This window comes from Nipponia nippon, unplaced genomic scaffold, assembly GCF_047370975.1.
Source record: "Nipponia nippon isolate SJK-2023a ecotype South Korea unplaced genomic scaffold, ASM4737097v1 scaffold_27, whole genome shotgun sequence".
Classification (NCBI taxonomy): Eukaryota; Metazoa; Chordata; class Aves; order Pelecaniformes; family Threskiornithidae; genus Nipponia; species Nipponia nippon.
Window position 1 is genome coordinate 3067765 of NW_028262344.1, and position 26850 is coordinate 3094614.

The following is a 26850-nucleotide window of genomic DNA, read 5'->3' on the forward strand; positions in this document are numbered from 1 at the left end:
CCGTGTCCTGGGCTTGCTGCTGCCCTCGGGGCCGATGGCTTGGGGTCCTTCTCCATGTGGGGTCGGTGCGGGGCCCACCCGTGTGCTGCCTCTGCAAGCGAAGGGTGCTGACGACAGCTTTGGGGTAGCTCCATCTCCTGGAGTTGCCCATGTGAAGAGGATGCCGTACCGGGAAGAGCAGAAAGGAGCCAGATCTCCCTGCTCCGGGGCCCGCGTTCAGGCAGCACCATCCCTGCAGCCCTCCTGGGCTTCGGCTGGATGAAGGGCAGCGCAGCATCCCCATGGCTCGGCGGGAGGGACCGGCCATGCCTGGGGCACCGGTCCCCGAGGGGATGCAGAGGGCACCTGGCTCTGCATGCCCATCCCTTCCCCAGCCCCGCAGTGTGCGTTAGCAGCGCTGCCGGAGTCACTCTGCTTATTATCATATTTAATTGCCCTCCTGGTAACCCCAGGAAATGAGCAGAAGATTGTGATAGCAGCAGTTTCTGATAATGTAAACACGAGCTCCAGCTCTCCCCGCCGCCTTGCCAAGTCGGTCCCAGGGAGAGCGGTGATTTATGGAGACCCCCAGCCCCGCTCCCCCCGCTCCCGGCTGCCTGAGCTGCGAGTTTAATCTAGGACTGTGAATTCAACATAAATCACTTGATTAAAAGCTCTACTTAATTTAGGAGGGAGGGAGGGCAGAGCGCAGCTGATCGATTTAATTTACACAGGGAAACAGCAACAAGCAGATGCTTTTAAAAGGGCCAGTGAGGCTGGGGATCCTGCAGCCGTTTCATCTTAACCATTTCGGTGCTCGGTAAAGGGGCTGGTAGCCTCTCGCCCCCCTGGGTAAGCCACCGCTGGGCACCCCTGCCCAGACCCTGCATGCCCAAGCAGCTTGGGGGGCTGTGGGGCGCAGGATGCCCCCGTGATGTCCTGACTGAGGGTCCTCGGCAGCATCTTTAACCCTGGGCTTCTCAGGCGATGAAACGCCTTTCCCAGAGCCAGTGGTTTCTGGAGGCAGCAGGTCAAGTTTAAACGCAAACGGGCTGGGGCTGGCACCAGCTCCAACCTGGGAGGAGGAAAAAAAAAAAGTCAGGAAAAGTGGAAAGACTGAAGGAGAGCCGCCAGCGGTTACGTCAGGAGGGGAGGGCTGCCCGGCCAGCCCCCCGCCGCCCCAGCCCCGCCATGGAATTCTGAAGCCATGAAAACCAGAGCTCCTGCAAAACCAGCCGCCATTCCTCGCTGCTCTCCGAACGTCGCCTTCCCGCACCGGTCGCTTGGATGAGCTTTAGCGCCTGGACCCCTTACAGCCCCTTCCCCATCGCCCACCGGCCCAGAGCATCTCCCACTGCCCCCCCAGGGATGGGGCCACAGCTGTAAAGTCTCGGTTAAAGTCTTTAATAATTACAAGAATTCCAGATTCATTACAGAAGAGTTTACAACAAATAATATTTCTCCATACAAAGGCAAAATAAACTTTCAAGTAATAGCGTCCTGGCTCTGGAGTCTCAAGGCCAGTGACGGGGAGGGATGGGGGCACGCGTGGCCCCTACCCCAGTGAGGGGCTGCCCCCGGCTGGGGAAATGCCCCGTCCTCCCCGGCACAGCAAACCGGCACCAGCTCTGCAGAGCAGAGCTCGGGCACCGCAACCGCCTCCGAGACGGAGACTGGCAGAGCCGGGGGCGCGGTGCCCCGGACGAGGACGCTCCCCCGGGCGCCGGTAAGGCACTGGCGGGCATCGCCCGGGGAGCAGGGGCTGCACAGGGCACGCATCCCCCAGCCGGGGCGCAGCGCGGCCAGGCACCGAGCCGGGCTGGAGGGGTTGGTGCCACGCAGCGCCGCTCCGGTGTCCCGGGTGGCCGGCATGGGACCGGTGCGACCCCAGGCCCTCCGCTCCTTCCCAAGGGAGCCAACCCCCAGGAGAGGGGCTGCGGCCCCCTCCCCAGGGCACCGTCCCAACCCCTCACCGGCACTGCCTAAAACGCAGGGCACGCCCGCGCCCCGGCACCCCACGCACCAATATGGTGCCGCGGGCGCTTGGCAGGCGCTGCCCGGCCCCAGCCCCGCCAGAGCCCGGGGGGGAGGCGGGGGCCAGGGGAAGGCCAGGCACGTAATGACAACCTATTCCCAAAAGGCATCGACACATTATTATTATTGTTTAATACAACCCCATATAAAACTGAAGCAGCAGCAGCAATTCTTATTGAGGGACCTAAACTGAAATAGGTTTAGAACATAATTTAAAAAAATAAAAACAGCAAAAGTAGCAAAATATATGAACTTTTTTTTTTTTATAGCAACTGATATCTACCAGCCACTAGTACCTTCCTACCAAACTGGTATATCTCTGGTAACAACCCTTTTAAAAAGACATGTAAATATATATTCATATTTATACATATTTTTAGCTATATACACAGGACTTTTGTTTTTAGCACTGGTGTATTTGGCTGCCTCTGCTATCAGTGCTGAGCAATGTATACGCTGCGTCTCCCACTTCCAAGGTACCAGGGGTTGGAGTCCCGCGCCGGCCGGCTGTGCCAGTGAGGCCTCCAGCACGCCGACGCTCCCCGGCTCGCATGGCCGCAGACACCCGGCGCTGGCCTCGGCTTCGCGAGTTCTCCAAGTCGCAGATAAGCCCGGCTCTCCTTGCCCTGCCAGGACGTGCCGTCCCGGGAAGGGCGGCTGGCTCCCTGGCCGGGCGCTGCCCACAGGAGAGGATTTCAGCTTAACCAAATGGAAATATTCAAGCACAGACTTCACGGAAAAGAGGTTTTTTTTAAAAAAAAAAAAAAAAAGGAAACACCAAAAAAACACCAGAACAAAACCTTTGGGCTGCAGAGAGCTCACAACTAAGGCGGCAGGAGAAGCTGGCATGAGAGGTGGGTGGTTTTGGTTACGCAAGATGCTACGGTTGTGTCTCTGAACCCTTTCTGCAATAGCTCAGCAGGACCGGGCTGCGCGGGCAGCGTCCGGGGGCAGCCCGCGGGCCGGGCAGGGCATGGCAGTCCCTGCTGGCAGTGCCACCCTCAGTGTCGCTTCAGTCCGCCGTTGGTGTGCTGAGGGGGGAACTTGGGAAGGCACGGCTCGTCTGGAAGAGGGTCATGAGAAAAAACAGAGTCCTCTCCCGAGGAGCAGGTGGAGCTGCGGGTGTCCGGGAAGCCGGGAGAATACTGATCCAGAGGCATGGAGAGGTCCAGGTACTCCTGGGAGGGACGAACCCCGAGGACGGGCTCAGGAGGGGACTGGGCATCCCCGCGGGAGCGCCCACCCCAGGCAGGGTGGGTGCAGGTGGGGGTTCATGGGCGCCGCCTCTCCTACCTGGTTGGAGGTCATGGCCACGATCCTATCCAGGTCTTCCACCAGCTGCTTGAAGGTGGGTCTCTGGGAGGGGACGGCGTGCCAGCAATCCCGCATCATCATGTACCTGGGTGGGCAGAGGGGAGGTGAGGGCTGAGCCCAGAGCGAGCGGCTGGGGCTGGGGCCCCCCCACCCATGGGAGCGGAGCAGCACCCAGGGACGGACGCCAGCACTTGAGCCGGGACCCGCGGCCAGCAAAGATGCTGCTCCAGCGATTTAGGGTTAATCCCCTGCGTGGAAGGAAGGGAACTCCCTGCCTTCCCTCCCGGCTGGGAAGGACACGGGGCTGTTACGTGGGGGGAGCTAAGCTAGTCCCTGCTCTGGGGTCATCCTGGGATTCACTCCCGCCGAAAAATAACAAAGGGAGATGTTGATTATTGCAAACAGATTGAGCCAATGTTTTTGCAGAGCTGGGAACTGCTGGGAAAGTAACTCTGAACATCTGCCTGTCCCCCCCCGCCGTGCACCTGCCTGCGCCCTGGGCTGGGCGGTCGCACCCGGAGGCTCCTGACCCTGCGCCGCCGCTGCAGCCCTGGCTCCAGGGGTGCAGGGAGGGGAAGCGGTGCCAGTCCCCAGCTGGGTGGGGGGCATTGGGGTACCGGCGTCTCCCTCCCTCCCCGGCCCAGTGCCGCACTCACAGCTCGTTGGTGCAGTTGCTGGGCTTGTCCATCCTGTGACCTTCCTTCAGCAGCTTGAAGAGCTCCTCGACCGGCACCCCGGGGTAGGGCGAGCCGCCCAGCGTGAAGATCTCCCACAGCAGCACGCCGAAGGACCACCTGCCCGGGGCAAACACAGGGCAGACGCTGGGGCACCCGGCTCCGTGGAGCTGACACCCCCACTTCAAAGCTTTGGGTACAGTTAGGAGTTCGTTTGCTAGGAGGGAGAAGCACTAACAGCTTTGATTCGCTCTGCAAGACAAACGAGTCCCAGCGCCAAATATAATTTGGATTCAACATGTTTTGTCTGCTGATGCTAATTATATTTTCATTAAATTAAGACGAATCACATCTGGTGCACTTCGCCACGGTGCATATCGTGTTCACCAGTGGGTGCTGCTACGCGAGATGTGGCAGGGAGGGACGGAACCTCAGCAAGATGCTGCGAGATGCAGGCAGCAGATGCAGGCAGCAAGAGCGTTCCTGGACGGCGTGGCCAAGGGCCACATCCCCCAGCTCACAGCAGAGCGCCCAGCAGACAAGTGAGGGTTCCCCCTGTGCTGGTGGTTTTGGCTCCCCGTCTCCCCCCGACCCAGCCCATCGCTAGCGAAGCTGGGCAGGGAGTAGGCGTCCCGTGGCTGCTACTCACACGTCGCTCTGATGAGTGTATATTCGGTCGAACAGAGCCTCTGGGGCCATCCACTTCACCGGCAGGCGACCCTGGGACAGAAGAAAGCCCCACATTGGCTCCATGCTGCCAGGGAGTGGGGGAATCCGGTGGGGCAGCCCTGCATGCCCATGGCATCGCCAGCATGGGCTGGGGCATCCCCGGCACGGAGAGTGCTGCTGTCCTCGCCTGCCCCGGCGAAGCCCCTCGCCCACCACTCACATTTGTTGTCTTCTTGTAGTAATCTATGTGGTGGATGTCACGGGCCAGACCGAAGTCAGCGATCTTCATCACGTTGTCCTCAGTCACCAGGACGTTCCTGGCTGCCAGGTCCCTGTGGATGCACTGACCGAGCGCGGGGCCGTCAGGTGGTCCCCGAAGCCCCCAGATGGTTCCCCACCATGAAATGGGCCGGGAGGAAAGGGTGCATCCCCCCTGAGCCCAGCTGCCGGACTCTGCATCCCACCACGGCCCCCCAGGAGCTCCTCACCTTCTTGGAGGCGAGGTACTCCATGCCCCGGGCCACCTGGTAGGCGCAGGAGACCAGGTCCTTGAAGGAGAGCTGCTCCTCGGGGACACGGGTGGGGTTGTAGCAGTACTCCATGCCGGGGGGCCGCCGGGCTTGCAGGTACTCCCTCAGGTTGCCCTTGCTCGCGTACTCCACGATCACATAGAGGGGTCCTGCGGGGACGGCGGGATGAGCGGCTGGGCCGCGGAGCGGCGGCTCCCGTCCCCGCGGGTGCAGGGTCAGCCCCCTCCCGGCACATGGACGGCAGCCGGAGGGGCGGCAGGGGGGACGCCCCCTCCCCGCCCGTGCGCCCTCACCGTCCTGCGTGCAGGCTCCCAGCAGGTTGATGATGTTCTTGTGCTTGCCGATCATCTTCATCATCTCCATCTCAGAGATGAGGTCGGACAAGTCCTTCTCCGTGGCGTCGGCTAAAGCAGCGGAGAAGGCAGCGGTTGGGGGGGGAGCCAAACTGGGTCCCCCCGCGTTGCACACACCCAGCCCCAGCCAGGGCTGTGGCATTGTGGCGGGACCCCCCCTTCTCACCGCCACTTACACTTGAGCATCTTTACCGCCACCTTGGTCACACGGTTTGGCTTGTCCTTGTCGAGGCCGATGGCTTCTGCCAGCACCACCTGCCCGAAGCACCCTTCTCCCAGGGGCTTGCCCAGGATCAGCCTGGTGGGAGGAGAGACCCTGACACAGGGGCCAGCGGCCATGGCGGGAAGCAGTTCGGTTGCTGGCGCTGGCAAACGGCATCGGCGGTGCCGCCATCCTCACCCAGCTCCCACCCAGGCTGCTCCGGCAGCTCGTCCCCCGGGGCAGAGCGCACCCAGCGGGGATGGGACCTCACCTGTCCCGGGGCAGCTCCCAGCGCGGGTCCTCGGGGAGCTCGTACTCGGAGACGCCGGCCAGCATGGGGGTGCCGCTGGAGGAGAGCCGCGAGGGCCGGACCAGCATCACGCCCGAGTTCATGGAGGAGCTGGAGTCGGCCGACACCTGCAGCGGGGACCGTGGGTTACCTTCACGCAGCGCCAGGTGCCGCGGCCGGCTGCCCGTGCCGGGAGGGAGATGCTGACCGGGAGCCTTCGCGCCCCAACCCGCAGCCCCCTTCCCCTGCTGCCCCCAGCGCTGCCTGCAGGCGTGGGGCCCCATCAGCGCTGCTTCCAGGTCGGACCCGGACTAAATAATTTTTAATTCATTTCCAGCACGTTGATACCACAAAATACACAGCCTGGGAGTCCTCCTGGCTCCTCAGTGTGTAAAACATGCTCTTCTGTTCGAACATTAAATCGCTGTAAATCCTTCTGGTCCTCCTCATCACCCTCGCTGAGCCCCGCCGAGCGGGGGACGAGGAGGAGCTATGCAGCCCCCCGCTCGCTGCGCTGCCGGTCGAGGGCAGAGCCCGTTGATGGTCCCCATCCTGCGCCACGGCCGGGCACAAGGCTGGAGAGGGTGGCACGTGCAGCAGGGCGAGATGGTCCCGGGTCTCTCCCATCCATCCTCATTCAGAAAACTCCCCCCAAAACCGGGCAGGTCCCCCAGGAGGGGCAGTAGGTGCAAACAAACCCCCTCTCTACTTTCTGTTACCTGTCTGCGCAGGGGGATGCTCTTGGCCAGCTTGTGCACGGCCAGCTGGCTGTTGAAGTCCGTCTTCTTGGTGGTGCTCTTCATCTTGTAGATGATGACTGTCACCACCATGCAGGAGATGAGGAAGGCCCCAGTGCAGTAAATGATGATCTCCAGGTAGAGGGGGGACGTCATCATGGCTGGGGTGTCTTCAATAGCTGGGTCAGCGTGAACAGGGCGTTAGCACCCGCGAGCCCGCCCAGGGCCACGGAGCAGAGCGGTGCTGGGGGGAGCCCCTCCGGCTTCTCCCCGTGCTCGACGGGGACACGCTCTGCATCGCCAGAGGCCTCGGTGCAGCGTGCGGCAGGGACTGGGGGGCTGCCCACCCACCCCGGTGGCGAAGGCGTGTGCGTGCCCCCAGGCTCCTCACCCCCACAGCCGGGCAATGCCTCTGCCGCATCCGCAGGCGCGCGCCTGGGACGGGATGGGGCCCTGCACTGGGAAGGGGTCAGCTGAGAAAGGCATGAAGTGAGGGGCATGGTGCCCCTGTCCCCTCGGCCAGGGCTGTGCGGGACAGCAGCGCCAGCTGCGCCCAGGCAGCGGAGCTCTCCCATCAGGGCTGTGCTGGGGATGCTCTCCTGCATCACCCCGCAGGGACGGGGCATCGCGGGCACCCCCGGGGACGCGTCCCCTTCCCAGCTCCTGTGCTCTGCCCACACTCAGAGCTGTAAGTCCCTCAGGGTCCGGGGGTTACTCTGAGCACGGTGGGATGGAGAGGGCCCTCCAGCAGTGCCCGGGGCTGTGGGAGTCCAGGCATTACTGATAATGACCGAGGAGAGCTTGGGCAGAGCAGCCAGAAGCACCTCCAGCAGGAGCAATCTGCCGTGGGACCCCCAGGCTGGGGGGGAGGAGGGTCCCATCCCCGCCGTGCCATGGGGCGGACCCCGCTTTGGTGGCCACCGGTGGCAGTGGAGGTGGCAGTGCCGCGAACAGCACAGAGCAGCTGCAGCCATGTGGCACAGTCCGGCGTGGCCGCAAACCGTGGTGAATCTGGCAGGGTGGGAGCTGCCATTGCATCCCCCCCGGCAGCTCCCCCGACCTGACTCCCCCAAAGAACAGAGCCTCAGAGAGAGGTGTAAGAGGGAGTCGAAGCTTTCTGTCCCACCTCCGAGCACACCCAGCTGACAAAGCAGCGGCTGATAACGGGGAAAGTTTTTGGCTGGGAAGCAACAACGACGCAGCACCCCAAAAACTTTCCCGGATGCTGTTATCAGGCTTTGGTCCGTGCAGCATTGATGCCCAAGGAGCAGCATCAATGGGGACAGGGGCAGCCGTCCCCAGCAGCACAGCAGAAGCGACACACAGCCCCGGCACGGGTCCTGCGCCGCAGGGCAAGGCCAGCTCCCCGGCAGGCAGGCACGCAGGCAGCGCTGCCAGCACCCCCCAAACGCCGCTGCCGCCCGGGTGCTCCGTGCCCCCCATGCCGCCCTGCGCGGGCAGCGCTGGCCTCGCCCCGGGGTGCAGGACCGTCCTGCTCCAGCCGAGCAGCCCCTGGTTAAGTTCCCCCAGGTATGCATCGCCTGGGCCAGGGAGAGAGCGGGGGGCAGACCCCAACCGGGGCGTGGAAGGGGGGCACAGAGCGGGGGGACGCATGCCCCATCCCGCTCCGGCTGCAGAAAGCAGCCCCGCAGCTCTCCTGCTGCACGCTAACCAGCACCGGGTGGGCAGGGGCCGGGAAGCGCTCTCTCCCGGACCGCAATGCATACATTGGAAAGGAGGGAGAAAAGGGAGAGGAAGAGGAGTATATACCTTCGAGAACTGTCAACCATGCAGAGTGATGGGAGATCCCAATAGAATTACCCGCCAAACATGTATACTCCCCAGCATCCTCAAATGAGACATTCCTTAAGTGAAGGACTTCCATTTCTTTGTCTGTTGTGTTAACGCCAGCCGTCTAGAAGGAAAAATGGAAGCAAAAAAGGGAGAAGCAAAGGACATGAGATCTTCTGGGAAGGAGGCCAGAGAGGAGGGAGAGCCCAGTCTCATTTGCCAGACCCCTGGGGAGCAGACAGAGACCACTGCAGACCTGCTAGAGAGACCCTCAGGATGACCACTCATCCAGGCGGACCTAAGGAGATGCTGGTTAAAAACCCTTCACCAAACTGAGTGTCCTGCCCATCTGAACATGCTGGCAATGGGCTACATGGAGAAATAAACCTCAGGCAGAGGCGGCCGGCTGACTTGCACAACACGGGGAGGCACAAGGACGGAGACAGGAGGACAGAGACAGGAGGGCAGCACGGATGGGGGACGCAGCATCGCGTCGTCCCCAGCCACGCGCAGACGGGGTGCCCGGGCTGGGTGCGAAGGCACGGGCTGGCCCGATGGCAGGGACACCGGTTCGGTGGGGCCGGACCCACCAGGCACCCAGGCAATCCCGGTGTCTGTGCGACGGGGTGGGAAGCACACAGGAGAAACATCGGGACACACATGCACACACAGAGCACGAAACCTAGCCAGCCCCGCTGAGTATTTTTCCATGGCTTGTCGCACCAGAAACACAGCAGAAACAAGAGAGCCCAGAGTTTTGTTTTCCGCCGCCGGGGACTGACGGTCCGAGGAAACACCCCGCCGGGCGTTCTTCCGATTACCTTTTGCCAGAGGTCTGGTGACAGTGAGCCACGCAGACTGGTTGGCCTCGCCAATATAATTGGAAACCTTACAAACATACTCCCCGCTCTCCGCCTCTGTCACATTATACAGGGTCAGCACCTCCGCATCAGAGCTATTAATCCCCGAGTGCTGGAACAGACCAACAACATGGAGTCACATTGACGCGGTCAGAAACGGCAGCGCCCGGAGCATCGTCACCGGCTCTGCCGACACGGGGGCTGCTCCCCCCCGGTACCCGCTGCCGGGCGGGAGGGCTGGGGCTGCGCACCGGGGGTCACAGGAGGCAGGGGCAGACAGCCACGGGGCTGTAATCCTGCTCCCTCCTCCGGGGGCACGGCTGGGGACGGCTGCGTGCCCCGGGAGTTCGCATAGCAGCTGGTTTGCTTGCTGTGAGCAGGACCACCGGTGCGCAGAGGGAGCTGCTCTCGCTGGGACGGATCAGGGGCTCAGCTCCCCACCTCCAGCACCACGCTCGCTCCCCGGGCTAGCCCACCCAGCCCCACGGCGCATGCCTTTAGGGCTTCAAAGGGAATGCACTGTCTGGATGTGGCCCAGGAGCCAGGCAGCCCCCCCTGCCCACCTCTCACCCTGCGCTCCTCCCGGGCAGCCCGGCGTGGAGCGGGGCAGGCTGGTGATGGCTCTGGGGCTCCAGCTGCCTCGAGGCCGCTCGGCTGCCGGCCGGTGGTCCCCAGCCCCAGGCGGCTCCTCTCGCCCGCCACGCAGCGCGGCCACCATCCCGCACGGCCGCCCCTGCCCCACGGGACCGGTGAGCCTGCGGGGACGCGGGCTGGGGCAGCCCGGCGTGCGGCTTTACCTTCAGGATCTGCACGTAGGGCAGGTTGTCGGGGCCGATCTTGCTGCCGTTCACCTCGATGTGCTTCAGCCACTGGATGTGGGGCTGTGGGTCACTGTAGACCTTGCAGACAAACTCCACGTTGCTGCCCAGGGCCACTGTCTTGTTGGCCGGTAGCCCAGCCTGCAGGATGGGCCGGTGTGGGGACCGCTCTGCAGGACCCGGGGAGACAGGGAACCTTACAAGGGGGCTCGGGGTGCTCGGCCGCCCGCCCACGGGGAAGCGCCTGCCTTGCGCAGGGCTGCACCCTGCAGCCTCCCACGGATGAGGACCCTCGGCTGGGGTGGGCACCGATGCACCCGGCAGAGCCGTGGCCTCCCCTTCCCCAGGGGTCCCCCCCACAGTGGGGTGACGGCAGCCAGGAGGGGCTGGGGACGGGGACAGGTGAAATCCCGGCACCGGGAGGGGGACATCAGTACCTATTCGGGGGGGGGGGGGGGTCAGAGGTCAAACAAACCTAACGAGGGCCCCGGCCGTTAACAAAGCGGCTGCCACTGTGGTGAGTCAGCATTAACAAACCCCTTTGTTCACCTCGCTGACTGTTCCCTTCAGTTTGCTCAGTGTAATCAAATTAAATCACATTTTTAATGGTTCATTTACTGGCATTTAGAGCAGCTCCACATGTGGAACTGCTCAGACCAGCCTTCCCAGCTGGGAATTATGGCTAATAAGGCGATTAGAAAAAGTTTCTGTCTGGTCTATGAAATTATTTCCACCACAATTAAAAATCCCCTGAATGGGTTGAGGTGAACCTTCTGCCTCGCCTGCTCGCGGACCCGCTGTGCCGCAGAGGTGCGCACCGGGGCGGGCGGCCGCGGGGACGGCGAGCGCGCCCCATCCCCGTGAGCGCTCCCCATCCCTGTCTTTGCAGGGTGCAGCACCCGTTTCTGCTCGGGGAGGGCAGGGTGGACGGGGACCCGGGGTAAGCCCGCCCAGCCCCGCGCTGCTCACCCACGACATCCAGCTGGTAGGTGTGGTTGATGCTCCCGTATTTGTTCTCCACGATGCACGTGTAGTTGCCCTTATCGGACGGCACCACCGAGTCCATGATGATGCTCCAGGTCGCGTAGCGGACCTGGGGGCACAGGGATGACGACAGAGCCGGTTACGTGCAAAGCGCTGGGGGGCTGGAGCACACGAGCCCTCGTTCCCGTTCACGTCAGAGCTGGCTCAGCCCCCCGGCCCCCGCCGTACAGGCAGGACATAAATCTCCCTTTGAGGTCACCTTTCCCCTTTCCTACAGAGGGACCGTAATTGCTTCCAGCTGTCCCAGGACAGCCTTGCCACGGAGCCAACTGTGCCGAGAAGCAGATGTTGTGAGCTGAACGTGATGGGCTCGCCCGGCGCACAGGGACACCCCTCTCCGGTGGCCCCAGCGTGCAGAGGGAATAGACCGGCATTGTTCCCTCGCCGCTGCAGCCCGGGAAGAGCCGCTTCCCCCGGGGCTCGGACCTGTGCTGCTCCCCACGGCCAGCCCCACCGGCAAGAGGGCACTGTGCCGGTCAGCGGGCAGGGTGTAGCCTGGGCGTTTTACACCGTGCACCCGGGACACCTCCACGGGTGCTGCTGACCAGGGAACGTTTCCTCTGGGATGGGTCCCGGCGGCTCAGCTGGGCTGTGAGTGCTCCCCAGGTCCCTCCCGGCCACGCGGCACAGGGACGGCTTTCCTACGCCCAGCCCCTGCTGCTGCCGGCTCTGGCTGCGGCTCCTCCTGGCAGGACCTCCCCAAGCCCTGCTCCCTGCTGGGGCAGGCTGCATTCCTCCCTCCCAGCTGGAAACTGGTTATTTCCACAGTCCCGCATTTCAGCCCCATTAGCTATCCAGGGCACCGCGCTGTCACCGTCCAGGGAGCCGTGGCGCTGCCAGCAGCCCCTCTCCTCCCTGCCCGTGAAGCCTGCATCCCTCCCCAGGACATGCTACACGGAGCCGAGAGCCGTTACGTGGCCACATTCCTGCTGCGCATCCCTGGCACCTGGCTGGAGCCTGCAACATGCAGGGCCACAGCCGGATCCCGTTTGTGCAACACAGCGCATGACTCGGTGGCGAGCAAGCGCCCAAAGCCGCGGCCCCGCAGCACCCAGATGGGCTGGCTCAGGGGTCCTGTCCCGGGAGACAGCCACCGAGGGGCACGAGCCCAGGACAGGCTGCAGCCCCGCTCCAGAAAACTGAGACAGACAAAAAAAGGGGACGGTGCTCCCCTGTAGGTCACCCGGCGGTGTCCCTGGGCTGGAGCTGCTGCCAGCAGCCCTGGATGCTGGAGAAGTGCGGTTCACCCTCTCCTCTGGGGAGGGGAGAAGCTCGGGGGGTCCTGGCATGCTGGTCCCACTGCTGGGGCTCTTCCACAGCAGCAATCCCACTGCAAGGCTGGAGCCGTGAGAAGGGGAAAGCCGAGCCCCCATCCCACCCGGGGGGGACCCTGCTGCCGGTGCTGGGGAAGCAGCGCTGCAGCCACCTGCCCAGCTCAGGGAGCGAATGTGGCCCCCGTACGCGGGCCAGGGCCCCCTCCCCACCAAGCCGGTACCCCTGGGCTGCTGGCACAGCTCCTGCTGACCACTGCTGGGCAACGGAGGGGCCCATCCACCCCTGCAGCCCCAGGGCTGCCCAGCGACCCCTGGGAGCCCCCGCGCCTGCCGGGGACGCCAAGACCCCCTCTCCTCGGCGGGGGGATTAGGCGAAGACGGCAAAGGCAGGCTGGCTTCGTCCTCCGCCCCCTCCCCCAGAGGTTGAGCTGGTGCAAACATGACCCAGAAGCAGGTCACTGCCGTAGGGCTATTTTGCAACAGGAATGTCAGAGGGGCCCATCTGCCCTCGCCGGGGGCTGCGCGGACAGGGGGCTCGGTGCCTCTTAAGCTGCAGAGCCCCTTCCCGATCCTCCCCCTCCCCGCGCCGCCCCAGAGCGAGCCCTCCGGCTCCTCGAGGTGCGCAGAGCCTGCGCCTGGCCAGACCGAGCCCCGAGCAGCTGCGCGCCGCACCCGCGCAGGCAGGGCCAGGGGCTGCCTCCCCATCGCCTCCGCAGGGTGCTGCCCTGCACCGCCCCGGCCCCCCGGCTCGGTACCTTGTACCCCCCGATGCGGTGGTCAGGTTTGAACTCCTTGCCGTTCTTCAGCCAGCGCAGCGTGGGGTTAGGCGTCCCACTCGACGGACACTTGAATTTCACCGTTTTGGCAGCGGGGACGGCGTGGAGCTTCTTCTCCATCTTCTCGGGATAGGTCCAGTAGGGAGCGATGGCCTCTGGGGAGCAGAGCAGGGGGGCTCAGCACAGCCAGCACGGACACCCAGCCAAACCCACCGGCCAAACCCACCGGCACCCACCGGCCGAACCCACTGGGGCTTCAGCCACAGGGAACTCCAGCGTTTTACTCCTGGTTTAACCCTGAGGATGCCCAGGGCAGGGCTGAGCCGGGAAGCCGGAGAGGTGCAGGTAGCTGAGCCTGGCTCTGGCAGGGAGGGGAGCTCCCGGACACAGGGTGTTATCCGGGAGTCACAGCAGCCCTGCGGGGCCCTTTCTTTGCGAGGTGAACGCTCAGCATGCATGGCCGTAGCAGCAGTTAGCCCAACACAGCCGTGCTGGCACACCCCCTAGCTCTGACCAGGCTGTTTTGCCTGGGTGCACCCAGATGTGCTCCCCCCACCGAGTCCTCGCCACCACCGGGTGCCCTGGGCTGGAGCAGGAGCCCCTGCTCATCCTCGCCCGCTTCTCTCCGTCCCTGGGCAATGCTTGCAAGTGTGCCCAGCTTCCCCTCGCCCCACCCAAAGGCCAGGGCAGCATCAGGGGCAAACCCATCTCGCACGTACGGTTCGGCTTGGTGTTATCCGCCTCCTTCTCCTCCGAAGAGGAATCGTCTTCGTCGTCATCATCCTCTGCGGAGGGGAGCGCGTCTGCAAGAGAAGAGATGGCCCGGCTGAACGTCCGTGCACGGACCATTCCCGAGCAGGGCCGGTTGGGGACCGGAGCCTCGTCGGCTGGTGGTGCAGGGCTGCGCCCAGTGGGGCGGCCAGGGCAGGGCAGCGCTGATGCACGGTGGGGAGGCGCGGGGATCCCAGGTGATGGCTGTGCATGCCCATCAGCACAGCCAGGGCTGACAGTGCCTGCCGTCCTGGTGCTCGCAGCCCATGGACATCGTGGAGCAATTTGCCCCCAGAGGTGATTTCAGAGCTCCATGCCGTGTGTCCAAGCACGGCTCCTCGCCCCGTGCCTGGTGCCACCAACCCCTCTAGGGCGGCAGCCGAGACCCTGCGGGCACAGAACCGCCCCAAGCCTCGGTGCACACCTCCTGACTTCGAGCGTTCGCTCTTCCCCAGCCTCGCGCTCCATCAACGCCAACGTGGACCTCGGCTCACGCCCGGTGCGTGCCCACTCCTGAGGGCAGCCCCGCAGCCCCCCCAGCCCCACGGAGACAAACAGGCGACAACCTCCAGCTGCTTCTCCCTGCACCGCAGCAGGCGGCAAGTCGCTGCACTGCACCGGTAACTCCTCCGGGCATCCCCAAATCGCAGGTCTGCCCTGAACTCACCGCGCAGCCGGACAGATCCGTGCGTGGCCGGTGCATGTGCCGGTGAGCATGCAAAGGCGTGCAGAGGCAGCTTGCTCCTTGCTCCGCAGCCCGGCCCCAGGGCTGCCCCTTCCCTGCATGCCCAGGGCCACTACAAACCTGAGACGTTCACGGAGAAGTAGGTGGTCTCGCTTCCCGAGGGGCTGTTGGTCATGCAGGCATAGAGCCCCGAGTCCTCGGGCACCGCGTCCCTGACCTCTACCTCCTCCCCGGTAATGCGCGTCCGGTTGTTCTCGGCCAGCTGGACGCCGTCGCGCACCCAGTTGATGCTCTGGACGTCATCCCTCAGCCGGCAGCGCAGCTGGAGGAGGTCACCGGGGTGGGCCGAGTAGGACTCCACTTCGATTTTTGCTTTGGGCAGAACTGGAGGAGTTAGGAGAGAGAAGAAGAAAAAAAAAAAAAGGGAGAAAAGAAATAGAGACCAAAGGAAACCATGCTGCTGCTGCTGCCGCGGCTCTGTGTTAATGAGGCAACATGCGCTGCTGGGATGCTCCGCAGCGGCACCGAGGACCGGCTGCCCCGGCGAGCCCAGGAGAGGGGAGCTGGCGGCAGAGTGGAGAGGAGGCAGAGGCAGAGGCTGCGAGCACCCCAAGCAGCACCAAGCACTTCACCCCGTGGTAGGACCTGCTCGGTGGCCGGGGAGTTCAAAAGCACTCACGCACCCCTCGGTCTCTTACTAAGCACTGCTCGGCCCAGAGGGAGCGTGCCACGGCAGGGGTTTTGAAATGGGGGAGAAATGGGCAACTTGAGATGTCCCAGGCAGCACCAGTGGCTTGGGCAGGATCCGGCCTCTCCCAGGAGCACCCCAAATCCCTTCTCGGCTCTGCCAGCGCGCAGGGGTCCCGGGATCCCCACCACCAGGAGCGGGCAGCCAGCGAAGCAGGCCAGGGTCCCCATGCCTTGCCCCGGTTAGAGCGCTTCGAGGCAGGGGCGGGAAGGCCAGGGGGACGAGGGTGCTGCGCCAGGAGAGCAGGCAGGGGAGCGAGGGTCTGCGAGAGCGGCATCGCCGGGAAAGGTCAGCCCAGGGGAGCTCTGGCGAAACAGGTGCCGGCCGCTGTGTTCCCGTTCGCAGCGACCCCGGGCAGGGAGAGCTGCAGCTGCTCCCCGATGCGACATTTGTGCGAGCAGCACAAAGATCCTTTTTCTCTGCATCCCGCTGCTACGTGATCTTGTCTCTCCTGGCCCTGGTAGTGCAGACACAGCTCCGTCCTCAAGCACTGCCCTCCACCCTCCGTGGTGGTGTGCGAATGGCTCTCCCAGTCCTGGGCTTGGTGCAGACGACTGGGTTTCAAACCATCTCTTCAAATTTTGCGGCCCGAGGAAGGGTTCAGGCTGTTGCAGCTCTGTGCAAGGTTCCCTGCGACGGTGCGGGGCCGATGCAGCGTGAGCATCATCCCAGGAATGAGCACCACGGGCTGGCGCGCACGGCTCGGGGTCCCGGGTGCTGCTGCGGGAGCAGCATGAAGGGGCACACGGCGTTGCTGGGGCTGCTGCTCTCAGGGGCCAGAGCCGCTCGGCAGCATCTTGGAAGGAAGCACCGCATTCCCACCGCGCCTCCGGGCCGGCGGCAGGCCAGGCTGCGGGCAAGAGCCGAGGGTGCCGCAGGGGCACAGCCAAAGGGCTCCACAGCGCAACTGCTCTGTATCAGAGAGGTCCCTGGAAAATCCCAACAAACCCTGCCGCAGGCAGCCCAGCAGAAACGCTCTGGAAACATTCAAACTTCAGCTGATCCGTGGCTCGAGGGCTGTCCCTGCCAAGGACCAAGGTGCTCGGCGGGCACACAGCCTGCAGGCACCGTACTCTGGCCATGGGGACAAGAGCAAAGCCACAGCTCTCCCTTGGGACCCCCGCAGCCCCCGGCGAGGAGCGCAGCAATTTGCAAAACGGCAGCTAACGATGAAGGCCCGCGGCATCGGAGCGCGCGTTGGAGGGGCTGTCTCACCGCAGAACTAACACGCGTTCGCACCCTCGCCTCTCGGTGCCCGCCGAGCCAGGCAAGCGCAACCTCCCCCTCCCCCTGCACGCAGCCCTGAGCGGCCACGGAGCAGCTCGTCCTGGGCCCGTCGGCTGCCGAAAGCTGGCACAGGGTCTCTGCCTGCACTAAACCCTCCTGGTCAAACATCGCCCCGAGCTGAGCCAGCGCAGGCAGGGAGCGCAGACTGGCAGCCAGCAGCACGGGGCCGGGGCCGTCAGCAAGGCACCGCTCCTCCCAGGACCCACCAGCGACTCTGTACTGCCAAAAATGAAAGCTCAGCTCTTCGGAAGCTCGCATTTACCGCACCACGATCTGCACTTCGCTTTCTGGCCGCTTTTCTTTTCCTCGTACTGATGAGAAGCTTCACGGGGAAAACACCTATGAGCAGCTCGAGAGTTTCTCCTTTTTCTTTTGCTTAGCAGATGAAGGAAAACAGCGTGCTGGGGAAGAATTCACTTTCCTCAGCTGCTAGAAGACCAAAAGCCAGGGCTCCAGATCCATCAGTAAGATGTGTTTTAATACGGAAGAGAGTGTTTTAATATGGAAGAGTGTTTTAATATGGAAGGTGAAGACTGGTGGGAGTCCCTTAGGTGGCAGGGGAAGGGTCTTGCTTTTGCAATCCTGTTCTCCCCCTGGTTTTCTCTCGCAGCCTCGCAGGACGGGCACTTCTAGTAGCTCTGATTTGTGTTTCAAGTGATTAGTCACAGGCATCTTCCAATGCACACAACGCAGCAGCGATGTCCCGTCGCCGTCTGTCTGAACACCGCGGGACTCGGTAACACAACGTCCTCGGGTCCGTCCCGATTCCCTTCTCAAACAGAGCAAGGTCAGTGAGCGATAAACAGCTGCGAAAACCCAAACCAACCCGAAACGTGGAGCTGCAGCCACAGCCGTATCTGCCCTTATCTCGCTCCCTCCACCCCCGCCGCGCTCAGGTCTGCCCCTCCCCACGCACGGACAAACTTAGGCCTTATCGAAGAGAATAACCTGCAGAAGGTGGCTGGAGCTGCCAAGGACTCCCCACGCGCAGGTCCGGGGTCTGGCGTGCCAGGGCCGCGGTGCCGAGGAGCGGTGGGCGCTGCTGGACCTGCGGGGTCCCACCACGCTGCACCCGAACCAATGCTCAGCCGGCGCGGGATCACTTCTAGCCAGCAAAACACCACTGTGGCCCAAGAGCTCACACGGGTCACCTCCTCACCAAGCTTGCCCTTGGGACCGGCACGGGCTCCTGCCCAACAACTTGCCCAGAAAGGTCTGCAGGAAAATCTGCCCTTGCTGGCGCATGGAGGGAAGCTCCTGCCAGCCCCGTGCTCTGCAAACACCTCTCAGCTGGACCTGCCGACTAGGGAGGAGGTGGCCTGGGGGTAGAAAAGGTCTTCGGAGGGAGGGAAAACTTTGAGCCACCCCAGTCCAACGCCAGGGCTCGGGGAGGCAGCGTCCCAGGCTCAGGCGGGTCCCTTCCCATGGGCGCAGCATCACGAGGGTCCCCGGGCACCCCGTGCAAGTGCCACCGCTCCTTCAGGCCGTCGAATGGTGGGCTCTGCTGTGCCAAGGAGCCCGGGCAGGCAGGGGCCGGGGGTCCGCCGGCGTGTGGCCACATTGCCTTTCAAAGGCAGCAGCCCCCTTCCCCAGCCCCTCCGAGTCAGGCTGTTTTGCATCAACAGCATGACCGGGGAGGCGCGGAGGCGTCGAGCGTGATGGACGGGAGAGGGGAGGCAGAGGGCAAGGCAGGATCCTGCCCTTTGGTAACCCACAGCACATCTCTGGCACTCGGGGATAAGGCGGAAAACGCGGCATGGTGGGAACAGCCTGAAAACGAATTCACAGGCTAATGAGCATGTCCAGGTTAGCTCACCCTCCGGGCGGGAGCGGGGCCCGGCCAGCGCGCGGGCTTGGACGATGCTCCTGCGGGGCGGCCCTGGCAGGCAGACAGCGCCGCGGCCGCTGGGATGGCCCTGCTGGCACCGGGCAGCCCAGCTCGCACGGCAGCTGATGCACATAAGTCCCCTTGGAAATGCAGCCTCTCTGTAGAACCAGGGATCGCAGCCGGTGCATCAGGAGCAGCGCGGTCCTGGGCTGCCTCTTGCCTGGGAGCAGCCGGCGGTGTGAGCCATGTTACCAGCATGAGCCGTGTTACTGGCGTGCCCTCCCCATACGTTAATTAGGGTGAGCCCGTTTGATCACTGGACTCCGTCAGCCTGAAACGTCTCTTTCATAGGTTCTGCTTTTCTGTAACCTAAACCAAGGCAGCAGGTGCAGCCTCTCTGCAGAGCCGCCAGCCCGGCCGCCTGCTCCCATCGGGGCGCGAGCAAGCCCTGAGCAGGCCACGTTAGCAAAAGTTTAATCAGCCAGACAAACGCTTGGCTCTCCTCCCCAGGCCCTTGCCTGCCCTCATGCCGCACGGCGAGGCTCTGGATGCTCCCAGCATCGCACAAAGGTCGGCCGGCGCTGGGCAATCCCTGGGGCGGGTGGGATTCCTCTCCCCAGCCGGGCTGCAGCAAAGCCAGGCTGCAGCAGCACCGGCCAGGAGCTGCGCGGCTGCAGAGGTGCTTACAGCCCGCTTTGAGCAAAACAGGGCAACGGCGAGGAGGAGAGCAAACAAAATACCAGCAGCGCCTGCTGCTCGCCTGCCTAGAGAAAGCAGCAAAAAGAAGATCTGGCACATCTAAACTATCTGCTGTTCCCTTTTTAACTTGAACTCTTCAGGCTGAGGAGGTAGCACCAGCTTCCCGGTCTGGATCCCGCAGGGCAGAGCCCCGTCCCGTCCTGCTGCAGTGGGGACAGGAGCGCTTACAGCCCGCGGGGAGCCCCGAGGCCCTGGGCAAGGCGAGGGGCGGCTCCAGCCCTGGAGGATCACGCCTCTGCTTTCCAACGAGCCCAAAAAGTAGATGCACGCTCCAACGGCCAGAGCAGCCCGCCGTGGTTTTATTACTTTACTCCAGCTTTGAAATGGAACCGAAAGCGGAGCCGAACCTGGCGAGCGCTGGCCAGATGGAGAGTGTCACCAAGTGCATATAACTGTCACCGGCTCCCCCGGGGCTGGCCCCCGACGGGGCTGGCAGGGGACAGGGACACAGATTAACCTTCACCCCCCCATTCTCCGCGCAGCCCGCGCCTGCACCCAGCAGAGGAGCCTGGCCTGCAGCCCCCCAGCGTGGCGGGAGCCACGGGCTGCGCCAGCGATGGCGATGGCAATGGCAATAAAGCGGCCAACAAAGCGGCGCGGGGACAATGCGGGCTGGGGGCGCGGGGGCCGCGGCCGCCGGTTGCCCTGGAGACCCCAGCGGGGCTTTCCGAAGGTATTTCCTGAAGAAAAAGCACACACATGCCCGGCAGCCCCGCTAATCCCAACAGGAAGCGCTTACCGGGACGCCGGGATTGGCTTCTTTCTTATTTAAAAAGCTCCTTGCCCTGCTGGCCCCCCAGCCCGGGCTGAGCCGGGGGGATGCCCCGAGGGGGGATGCTCCCCACAGCATCCCTGCGCCCTGGCTGCTCCCGGGGCGATGCACAGCCCTGGTTCCCCTTCCCTGGGGAAAGGCTGCAGCAGGGAGATGGCGGCAGGCAAGCGTCAGGGGCTCAAGGCACCCATGGCTCCTCCTTGGGGGGCTCAAGGCACCCATGGCTCCTCCTGACCAAGCCAGCCCGGAAGGCAGCGGGCTTCTCCCCACCCTCCGGTCCCCGGACACCTCCTCCAGCACAGAGAGAGGGATTTATGTACTGCTCCGGGCACTCCTGCTCTTCCTAGCCTGCACGTCAAATGAAGCAGCACTTAATTAACAGGCGTGCTGGTAGTTTGCAAAGCTGTCAGAATAAATCCAGCCCTTTCCCCCCAGGACACCTCCGGCCGCGCTCAGAGCTCGGCAGCAGCTCGGAGCCCTCGGGGGCAGCAGCTCAGGGCACCCATCGGCTCCCCCCAGGTGTGGGACAGCCGGGGGTCCTGCCCATCCCGGGGGGTTCAAGCGAACACCCCAATCCGCACACGTGCCTATGGCTTTCTGCAATACCCGCTGGCTTTGCCTGGGCCCTGGCTCGTTGCCAGCGCAGGCAGTTTGCCTTCCTCTCCCCACATCTCTTCGGAGCAGCCCCAGGCTGTTGCACATGGTAGGGCTGGACAGCCAGCCAGCCCCCAGACACACGGACACCCCCTTGCACCCGCCGTGCATGGCTCCGCTCCCCATGGGGCAGCAATGCAGCCCAGGCTCCGGCAGAGCGCTGCTGCTTTTCCCAAAGACTCATATTTCTTTTTTTCCTCCTCAATTAAGGGCCGGAGTGACAGCATCCGAGTGGAAAGGCGGGAGGTGGGGAACAATGCCTGCTCGACAGGCTGGGAGGGGAAGGCCAGCAGCGTGATGCCCCAGAGGACACGGCGATGCCCCGGGGAGCTGAGGACAGAGCGGCTGTGGCAATCGGGGTCTGGGGGACAGGAGGGCTCGGAGGTGCGGGTGGGGGCTGCTGCCCCCCCCCCCCGAGCTCCGGTAACGATCCTGGGCTGCTGCCATCAACAGCAAAAGTGCAGGAGGCTTCAGGGCTTGGCAGGGGACGTTTAAGCTGCTCGTAGGGCTCCAGTGAGGAGTGGGCTGCTCCAAACCTGATCCCCTGGGGGATGTGGGGATGGGTGGGGAGACACCGAGAGCTGCAAAAACAAGGCGGGGGACGGCTGGACAGCAGGGAAATGGGGAGGGGAGGCCACAGCTGAGGGCCAGCAGCCCACCCGGGGAGCAGCGTTGTGGGACAAGCTAAGGACCCTCGCTGTGCCGCCTCCGGGGAGGCTGTGGCTGGTGACAGCACGTCCCAGGCTACAGCTCTGCCCAAGAGCCCCAAGCAGCTTTGCTGCTGGGGGCGGGGGGCACAGACTGCAGCCCCTGGGTTCACGTGCAATGTTCCCGCCAGCACTGAGCGAGTTTTGGGGAGAGGAGGAGGCAGCAGAGCCCCATGCTCACCGAGGTTCCCAGAGGTGCCCGGGCTGAGCACTCTCCCAGCCCTGGACATTTGGCTCCCATTGGGTCCAGATCAAGACCCCCCTGGATGAGCCGGGCACAACAAAGCCCTGCTCCCCGGGAGCCAGGGCCCCCGCTGGCCCCGCAGACGGGGCCGGGAGGAGGCTGAGCCTGCGGCCAGCTGGGCGGACTGCGGCACCGAGAGACGGGGCAGCCCCCGGCCCCAACGGGGGCCCTGAGCCTCTGGTGGGGGGCTGCAGCCCTGCGTCCCTCTACCAAACCCCTGCTCCAGAGGGCAGATGCATCCCCTGGGAAAACATTAGCTGCACCGGCGCGGCCGTCAGGGCTCAGCGTGCCCCAAAAAGAGCTGCCCAAGGCAGGACCCCCCCACCCCAGAACACAGCAGCGCCTCGCTCCCCACAAAAACCTGCTCAGCTGCTTTGCACCCCCAGCACCCCCCAGGCAGGGATGAGGCAGACCCCGAGCGGTGGAAATGCCTGAAGAGCAGCGAGGACAATAGCAGACAGGGAGAGAGGAAAAAAATCCCCTCGGCAATTTTCTGCAGGTTTCTATTTAACCTGAAGACAAAGACCGGCTTTGTGAGGGAGGGCGATGGAGGCTGCTCATGGAAATTTCTTGGCTTTTCCCCTTAACTAGCGTTTTTTTACCACCTCCAAATTTAGGTAACTATAAAATGCAGTAAGTGCCCATTAATATTTTATTTGCTGCAGATTTTTCAGTAACAGGAGTGAGCCCCTGACAAAGGCAGAGTTCCCGAGCCCCCTCCCCACGCCACGAGGAGAGGCGGGCCAGCGATTGAAAATCCTCCTCTGCGGCGAGGCAGGGGCCGCTGGCCGGGCGCGGGGGATTACTCGCTCCCTGAGAGGGGAGCTTAGCTGCCTCAGAACCGGGAGTAAACTGAAACCCCATAAATATCCAGAGCAAAGTCCGGGAAAGCTGCTGCCTCCGCCACGGAGGGGACCTGAGCGCGGCCGCCGCTGCCCGCCGGCCAGCACGGGTGATGCTCATGAACCGGTGGCGATGAAAGGGGGACAGGGAGCCCAGCCCTGGGGACACGATGCCCCACAGCACGGGAGCTGAGCCCCCGTGCACACCCCATGGGACCCCAAACTCCCCCGGGGCCGGATCCGGAGCCAGTCCTGGCAGGTGACCTGCAAGGTGCCGTGGGTCCTGGCCCAGGACCGGCTCTTCCATTCCCGCATGTCCTGCCGGGAACATTTTGTTCCCACCAGCCAGCCCCGGAGCAAAGGGACGGACTCTGCCCCAGCCGGGCTCCTGCTGTGGCACTAATTGGGCCGCCCTGGTGAGAACCGTGTCGGGAAACGTTTCCAGAGGTTATTGTTAGCCCTGGCATGAGGCTGGCGAGGAACCAGCTCCCTCCTCTCCAACCTCTCCTCCTCCACTGCCGCCGCCTGACGCTGCTCCCCAAACCCTCCGGGGGCTGCAGGGCTCCTTAAACACCCCAAACCCCACCTTTGCTCAAATCAGCCCTCAGCCTGAACCCCCCGACAGCTTTCCCAACGCGATAGCCGCCAGGGCCGCTCTCCCGGCAGCACGAGAGCCATCCTTACCCCAAACGCCGCCAGGAAACCTCTTCCAGGAAGAGCAATCTCCCGAGAAAAACATGTTTACCGCTGTCAACCGCATCATTTACAGAAGCAGGGAGTATGCATGCCAATGGAAAAATCTCGGAGATGGTCCCTGTGAGCAACGCTCTGCTGCTCCCCAGGGACCACGCACAGCTCCAGCTATCTCATGGGATGTACTGTGACCAGGGTACCCACTGCTCAGACCAGAGGCACCGACCCCGGCCCGCTGGCCACAGCATCACGGCATGCTTCCAGCCGGGATCACCCAGTTGTTCCCAACAGCGGACGGCGCAGGGACCCCCGTCACAGCGCGGTTTGCTTGTCGGCGCCAGCTCCTGCCCTGCCCCAAGCCCTGAGCCGGGAAGGGACCGCAGGCACAGGGAGCATGGCTGTTCACCGGGGCGCTGAGCAGCGCCGGGACCGTGCCGGCAGCACCAGCAATCAGCCTCTCAGGGTTTTGGTGGGAGGAAGAGGGAAGGGGGAGCGAGCCTTAAAAAGAAAAGCAGTACCCCACAGACCAGACATTCTTGGGTAATTAAAACCAAAAGGCAGTAAGTCAGAAGTCCTGCGCGGCGCTGCCTGGTCTGCTTATTCTCTTCCTCACCGAGGGGAAGGCCAAGGCTTTGAAATGCTAGAGCGGTGTTTTCTGTCGGGGCCAGCTCTCTCCTGGGCCCAGTGGCCCACTCGGCCCATCCACTGCATCTCGGGGTGTCACTGCGCTCCGGAGCTTTGCAGGGCTGCGGCAGGAGCAAACCCCCAGCCTGCCCATCGCGGGCCACAAGCCCTTGCAAGGCTTTTAGGGGAAAGCAGTGATGGAAAGCAAGGGGGATGCCCTGGTCTGGGGCTGTGCTCTCCAGACCCAGCGACGCCTCATAGCGGCGCAGAGATCAGGGCTGCAGGAACCATCTGAGCCAGCCCCGGCTTTGAACCCATCCCTGTGGGAATTCCCCAGCCGGGAGCAACGCTGGAGCATCCCGGGGGTCTCCACAGGGCGTGTTCATCCCAGGCACTGCCAGCTGGCACAGCCTGCACGGGTACCCTGCGCCCAAATCCTTGTCCCCCCCCTGCTGAGCCCAGGATCATCCCAGTGGTGGGAGAAAGCTTCACACGCGTCTTGGGCTGCAGATCGTCCCGGGGAAGCAAGTGCTGTGACACGCTGGGGACACAGCCCCCAGCGCTTTGTGTCCTTCTCCAAACCAACGTCGGGTCTTGCCACAATTTCCCTCCAGGTTCAAAAGATCCACGGGCAATGCTGGAACCACACACGCGCTTTTTGGGTCTACGCAAATTGCTTTCAGCAGATGACGTGTGCCACATCCCCACTGGCACCGGCCAGCAGCTCCCAGGCAGCCACGCGGCACCGCGCTGCTGCCGAAGGCTGTGCCCGTGCTGCAGTCCCCGTGGCCGGACTCCGTGCCAGCCTCTGCCTCTTCCGCGAAGGAGACCAGCTATCTCACATTGCCAGAAGAGAAACGCAAAGGACGCGGGAGCCGGGCGCTCCCCGGCGCGGCCGCGGTGGTTTGCTCCTCTTACCTTGGTCGGGCAGGGTGGGGGCCGGCCTGGCAGCTGAGAGCGCGGCTGTGACCAGCACAGCCCAAAGGATGAGGCACCGCCAGGTAAACATCCCACTGCTGCGGCTACTGCTCGGCGACTGGGCTCCGCAACTCCCACTCCATGGGGACCCCGGGCTGGCCCCGGGCGGGCGCGGGGGGGGTCTCCGCCGGGCCGTCAGCCCCTCCGAGCTGTGAACGAGGAAAACAGAGTCAGGGCAGGGCGAGATGCACCCCCACATCCCACCATCCAGCCCCCTGGATGCAGCTCCACGGGTGGGACGTGCTCGCCATCGCAGGCGATGCTCCTCAAGCATCCAGCCCGGACAGCGAGATGTCCCCGCACTGGCGGTGGCAGGTCCCCGCGGACCCCTCCACAGCCTGAAGCGACCCAGTGCTGACTGGCAGGGTTATGTTTTTCCTCCATAAAAGCGCTGATGTGTTGAGAGTAAAACCGCTGGCGAAGCAGAATCGAATGCAGCAAAATCTCCCAGAACGGTGGGGGAAATTTTCGAACGCCGGTTAAAGAAAGGGAGATTTCTGCTCTCCTCTTCCTGCACCGAGTTTGTGCTGAAAAGAGGAACTCCCATACAGATCAAAATGCCACAAAATTTTGGAAAGAAACCCCGCCTTGGCCCAAGCTGTGTCATCACGGTGTGGCAGCTCCCAGAAATGTCTTCTTTAACTTTGCTCAGATGAAAAATAATCTCAAAATCTTGATGAGTTCTGTGGGAGAGGAGAAATGTTTCTGCTGGGCTCTGAAAGGCCACTTCTCCCCTGCGCGAGCACGCCTGCAGGGAAATGTCCTCCTGCCTCTCCCCCTTGTTTCCACATCATCTTCTGCCCCAAACGCCCCAGGCAGTGCCGGGACCCAGCCCGGGACCCTGGGAGCTCCAGGATCAGCAGCACCTTGCTCCGCTGCAGCTGACCCAAGGCATTGCTGCGGCAAATCCCGCCTATCCAGACCAAAATCTGACATTGTCCACGTCACCGTGCACCCCCAGCGAAGCAGGTCCTGCTGCAAACCCCAGCCCCCTCCATCCCCTATAGGATCTATAGGGCATGCACGCAGCCACCCTATGGAAACGGCTTCCCGGAGCTGAAGGCGTTAGCCGGCGCCTCGCTCCGCTCCTGCATGCAGCAGATCTCTTTCCACCGACAGCTGTTTTTTGGAGCGGCCGTCTGGGGAGAAATCCCCCGGCTTCCATGGCCAATACTGCAATTCGCTCCCATCCCTGCCAGCTCTCACGCTGGGCTCTCCAGCCCGCCCGTCCCCTCGGGTCCCCGTCCCCTGCCAGGGGACCGCTCTGTGTGGGGAGGCATCAGAGCCGGGTTTAGGCACAGAGAGACCCAGCAGAGCCCGATCCCAGCTCAGGGTGCCCCAGGGATGTGCCCTCCACAGCCCTCATCCCTCCTTCCCTCTGACCGTCCCTCCTTCCCGCCACGCTCCAAGCGCGGAGCTCTGCCGAAACACGTTCGAGGGGGATGCTGGAGCCAGAGCCCAAGCCCGGCCACCCCAGGCCAACTGCTCCCAGCGGTGTGGATAGGAGCAAACCCCCACGCTCCACCCCCGCGACACATCTGCGGCTCCGCAGAAGCCTGGGATGGAGGTCCTGACACTGGCCGTCCTTAATTGTCCCACTGGGCTTTGCCGAAGAGCTTGCTGGCGAGATCCCTGCCCAGTTAATTGCACAACCCAAGCACAGCCGTGGCGGATGCTCCGGGAGAAGTGGAAGGACCAGGGTGTGGACAGAATGATACCATCCCCAGAACCCTCCTCCAGGCTCCGGCAGCCAGAGGCCAGAGCCCTGCCCCGGGGCGCAGCCGTACCTCCATGCCCCGCAGCCCTTGCCGAGTATCCTGAGCTCACCCCGTTCCTCTCCCGACCGACTCGTGCTGCCCGACGCCCCGTGCCGAGCCGTTCCCAACCTGCCGTGTGAACAAGCGCTTCCTTTTG

General features: G+C 63.6%; 1 protein-coding gene across 3 annotated transcripts; it reads right to left on the reverse strand.

Annotated features, from left to right (window-relative positions):
- Positions 1–1367: 1367 nt before the first annotated feature.
- FGFR1 (fibroblast growth factor receptor 1) lies at positions 1368–26850 on the reverse strand. Of its 3 annotated transcripts, none has more exons than XM_087762729.1 (18): positions 26724–26850; positions 24877–25085; positions 14921–15184; positions 14064–14147; positions 13324–13499; positions 11220–11343; positions 10230–10420; positions 9394–9544; positions 6764–6960; positions 6027–6172; positions 5730–5851; positions 5494–5604; positions 5159–5349; positions 4891–5013; positions 4651–4721; positions 3984–4121; positions 3307–3412; positions 1368–3191 (listed from the first exon to the last, which is right to left on the reverse strand). In XM_087762729.1, exons 2-18 carry the CDS (start codon positions 24965–24967, stop codon positions 3015–3017), a joined length of 2463 nt encoding a protein of 820 aa, XP_087618855.1. In that variant the 5' UTR covers positions 24968–25085; positions 26724–26850; the 3' UTR covers positions 1368–3014. The 3 variants fall into 3 exon arrangements, with proteins under 3 accessions (XP_087618855.1, XP_087618856.1, XP_087618857.1); XM_087762730.1 differs by lacking the exon at positions 9394–9544 and adding an exon at positions 8552–8696 and having other exon boundaries at positions 26724–26846; XM_087762731.1 differs by lacking the exons at positions 9394–9544; positions 14921–15184 and adding an exon at positions 8552–8696 and having other exon boundaries at positions 26724–26843.

Coding starts and splice junctions, on each gene's coding strand:
- FGFR1 (XM_087762729.1), bottom strand. CDS start 24,967: ATGTTTACCTGGCGGTGCCTCATCCTTTGGGCTGTGCTGGTCACAGCC. Junction 9,545..10,229: donor CCTACGTGCAGATCCTGAAG/GTAAAGCCGCAC, acceptor GGTCTGTTCCAG/CACTCGGGGATTAATAGCTC. Junction 3,192..3,306: donor TGGCCATGACCTCCAACCAG/GTAGGAGAGGCG, acceptor CGTCCCTCCCAG/GAGTACCTGGACCTCTCCAT.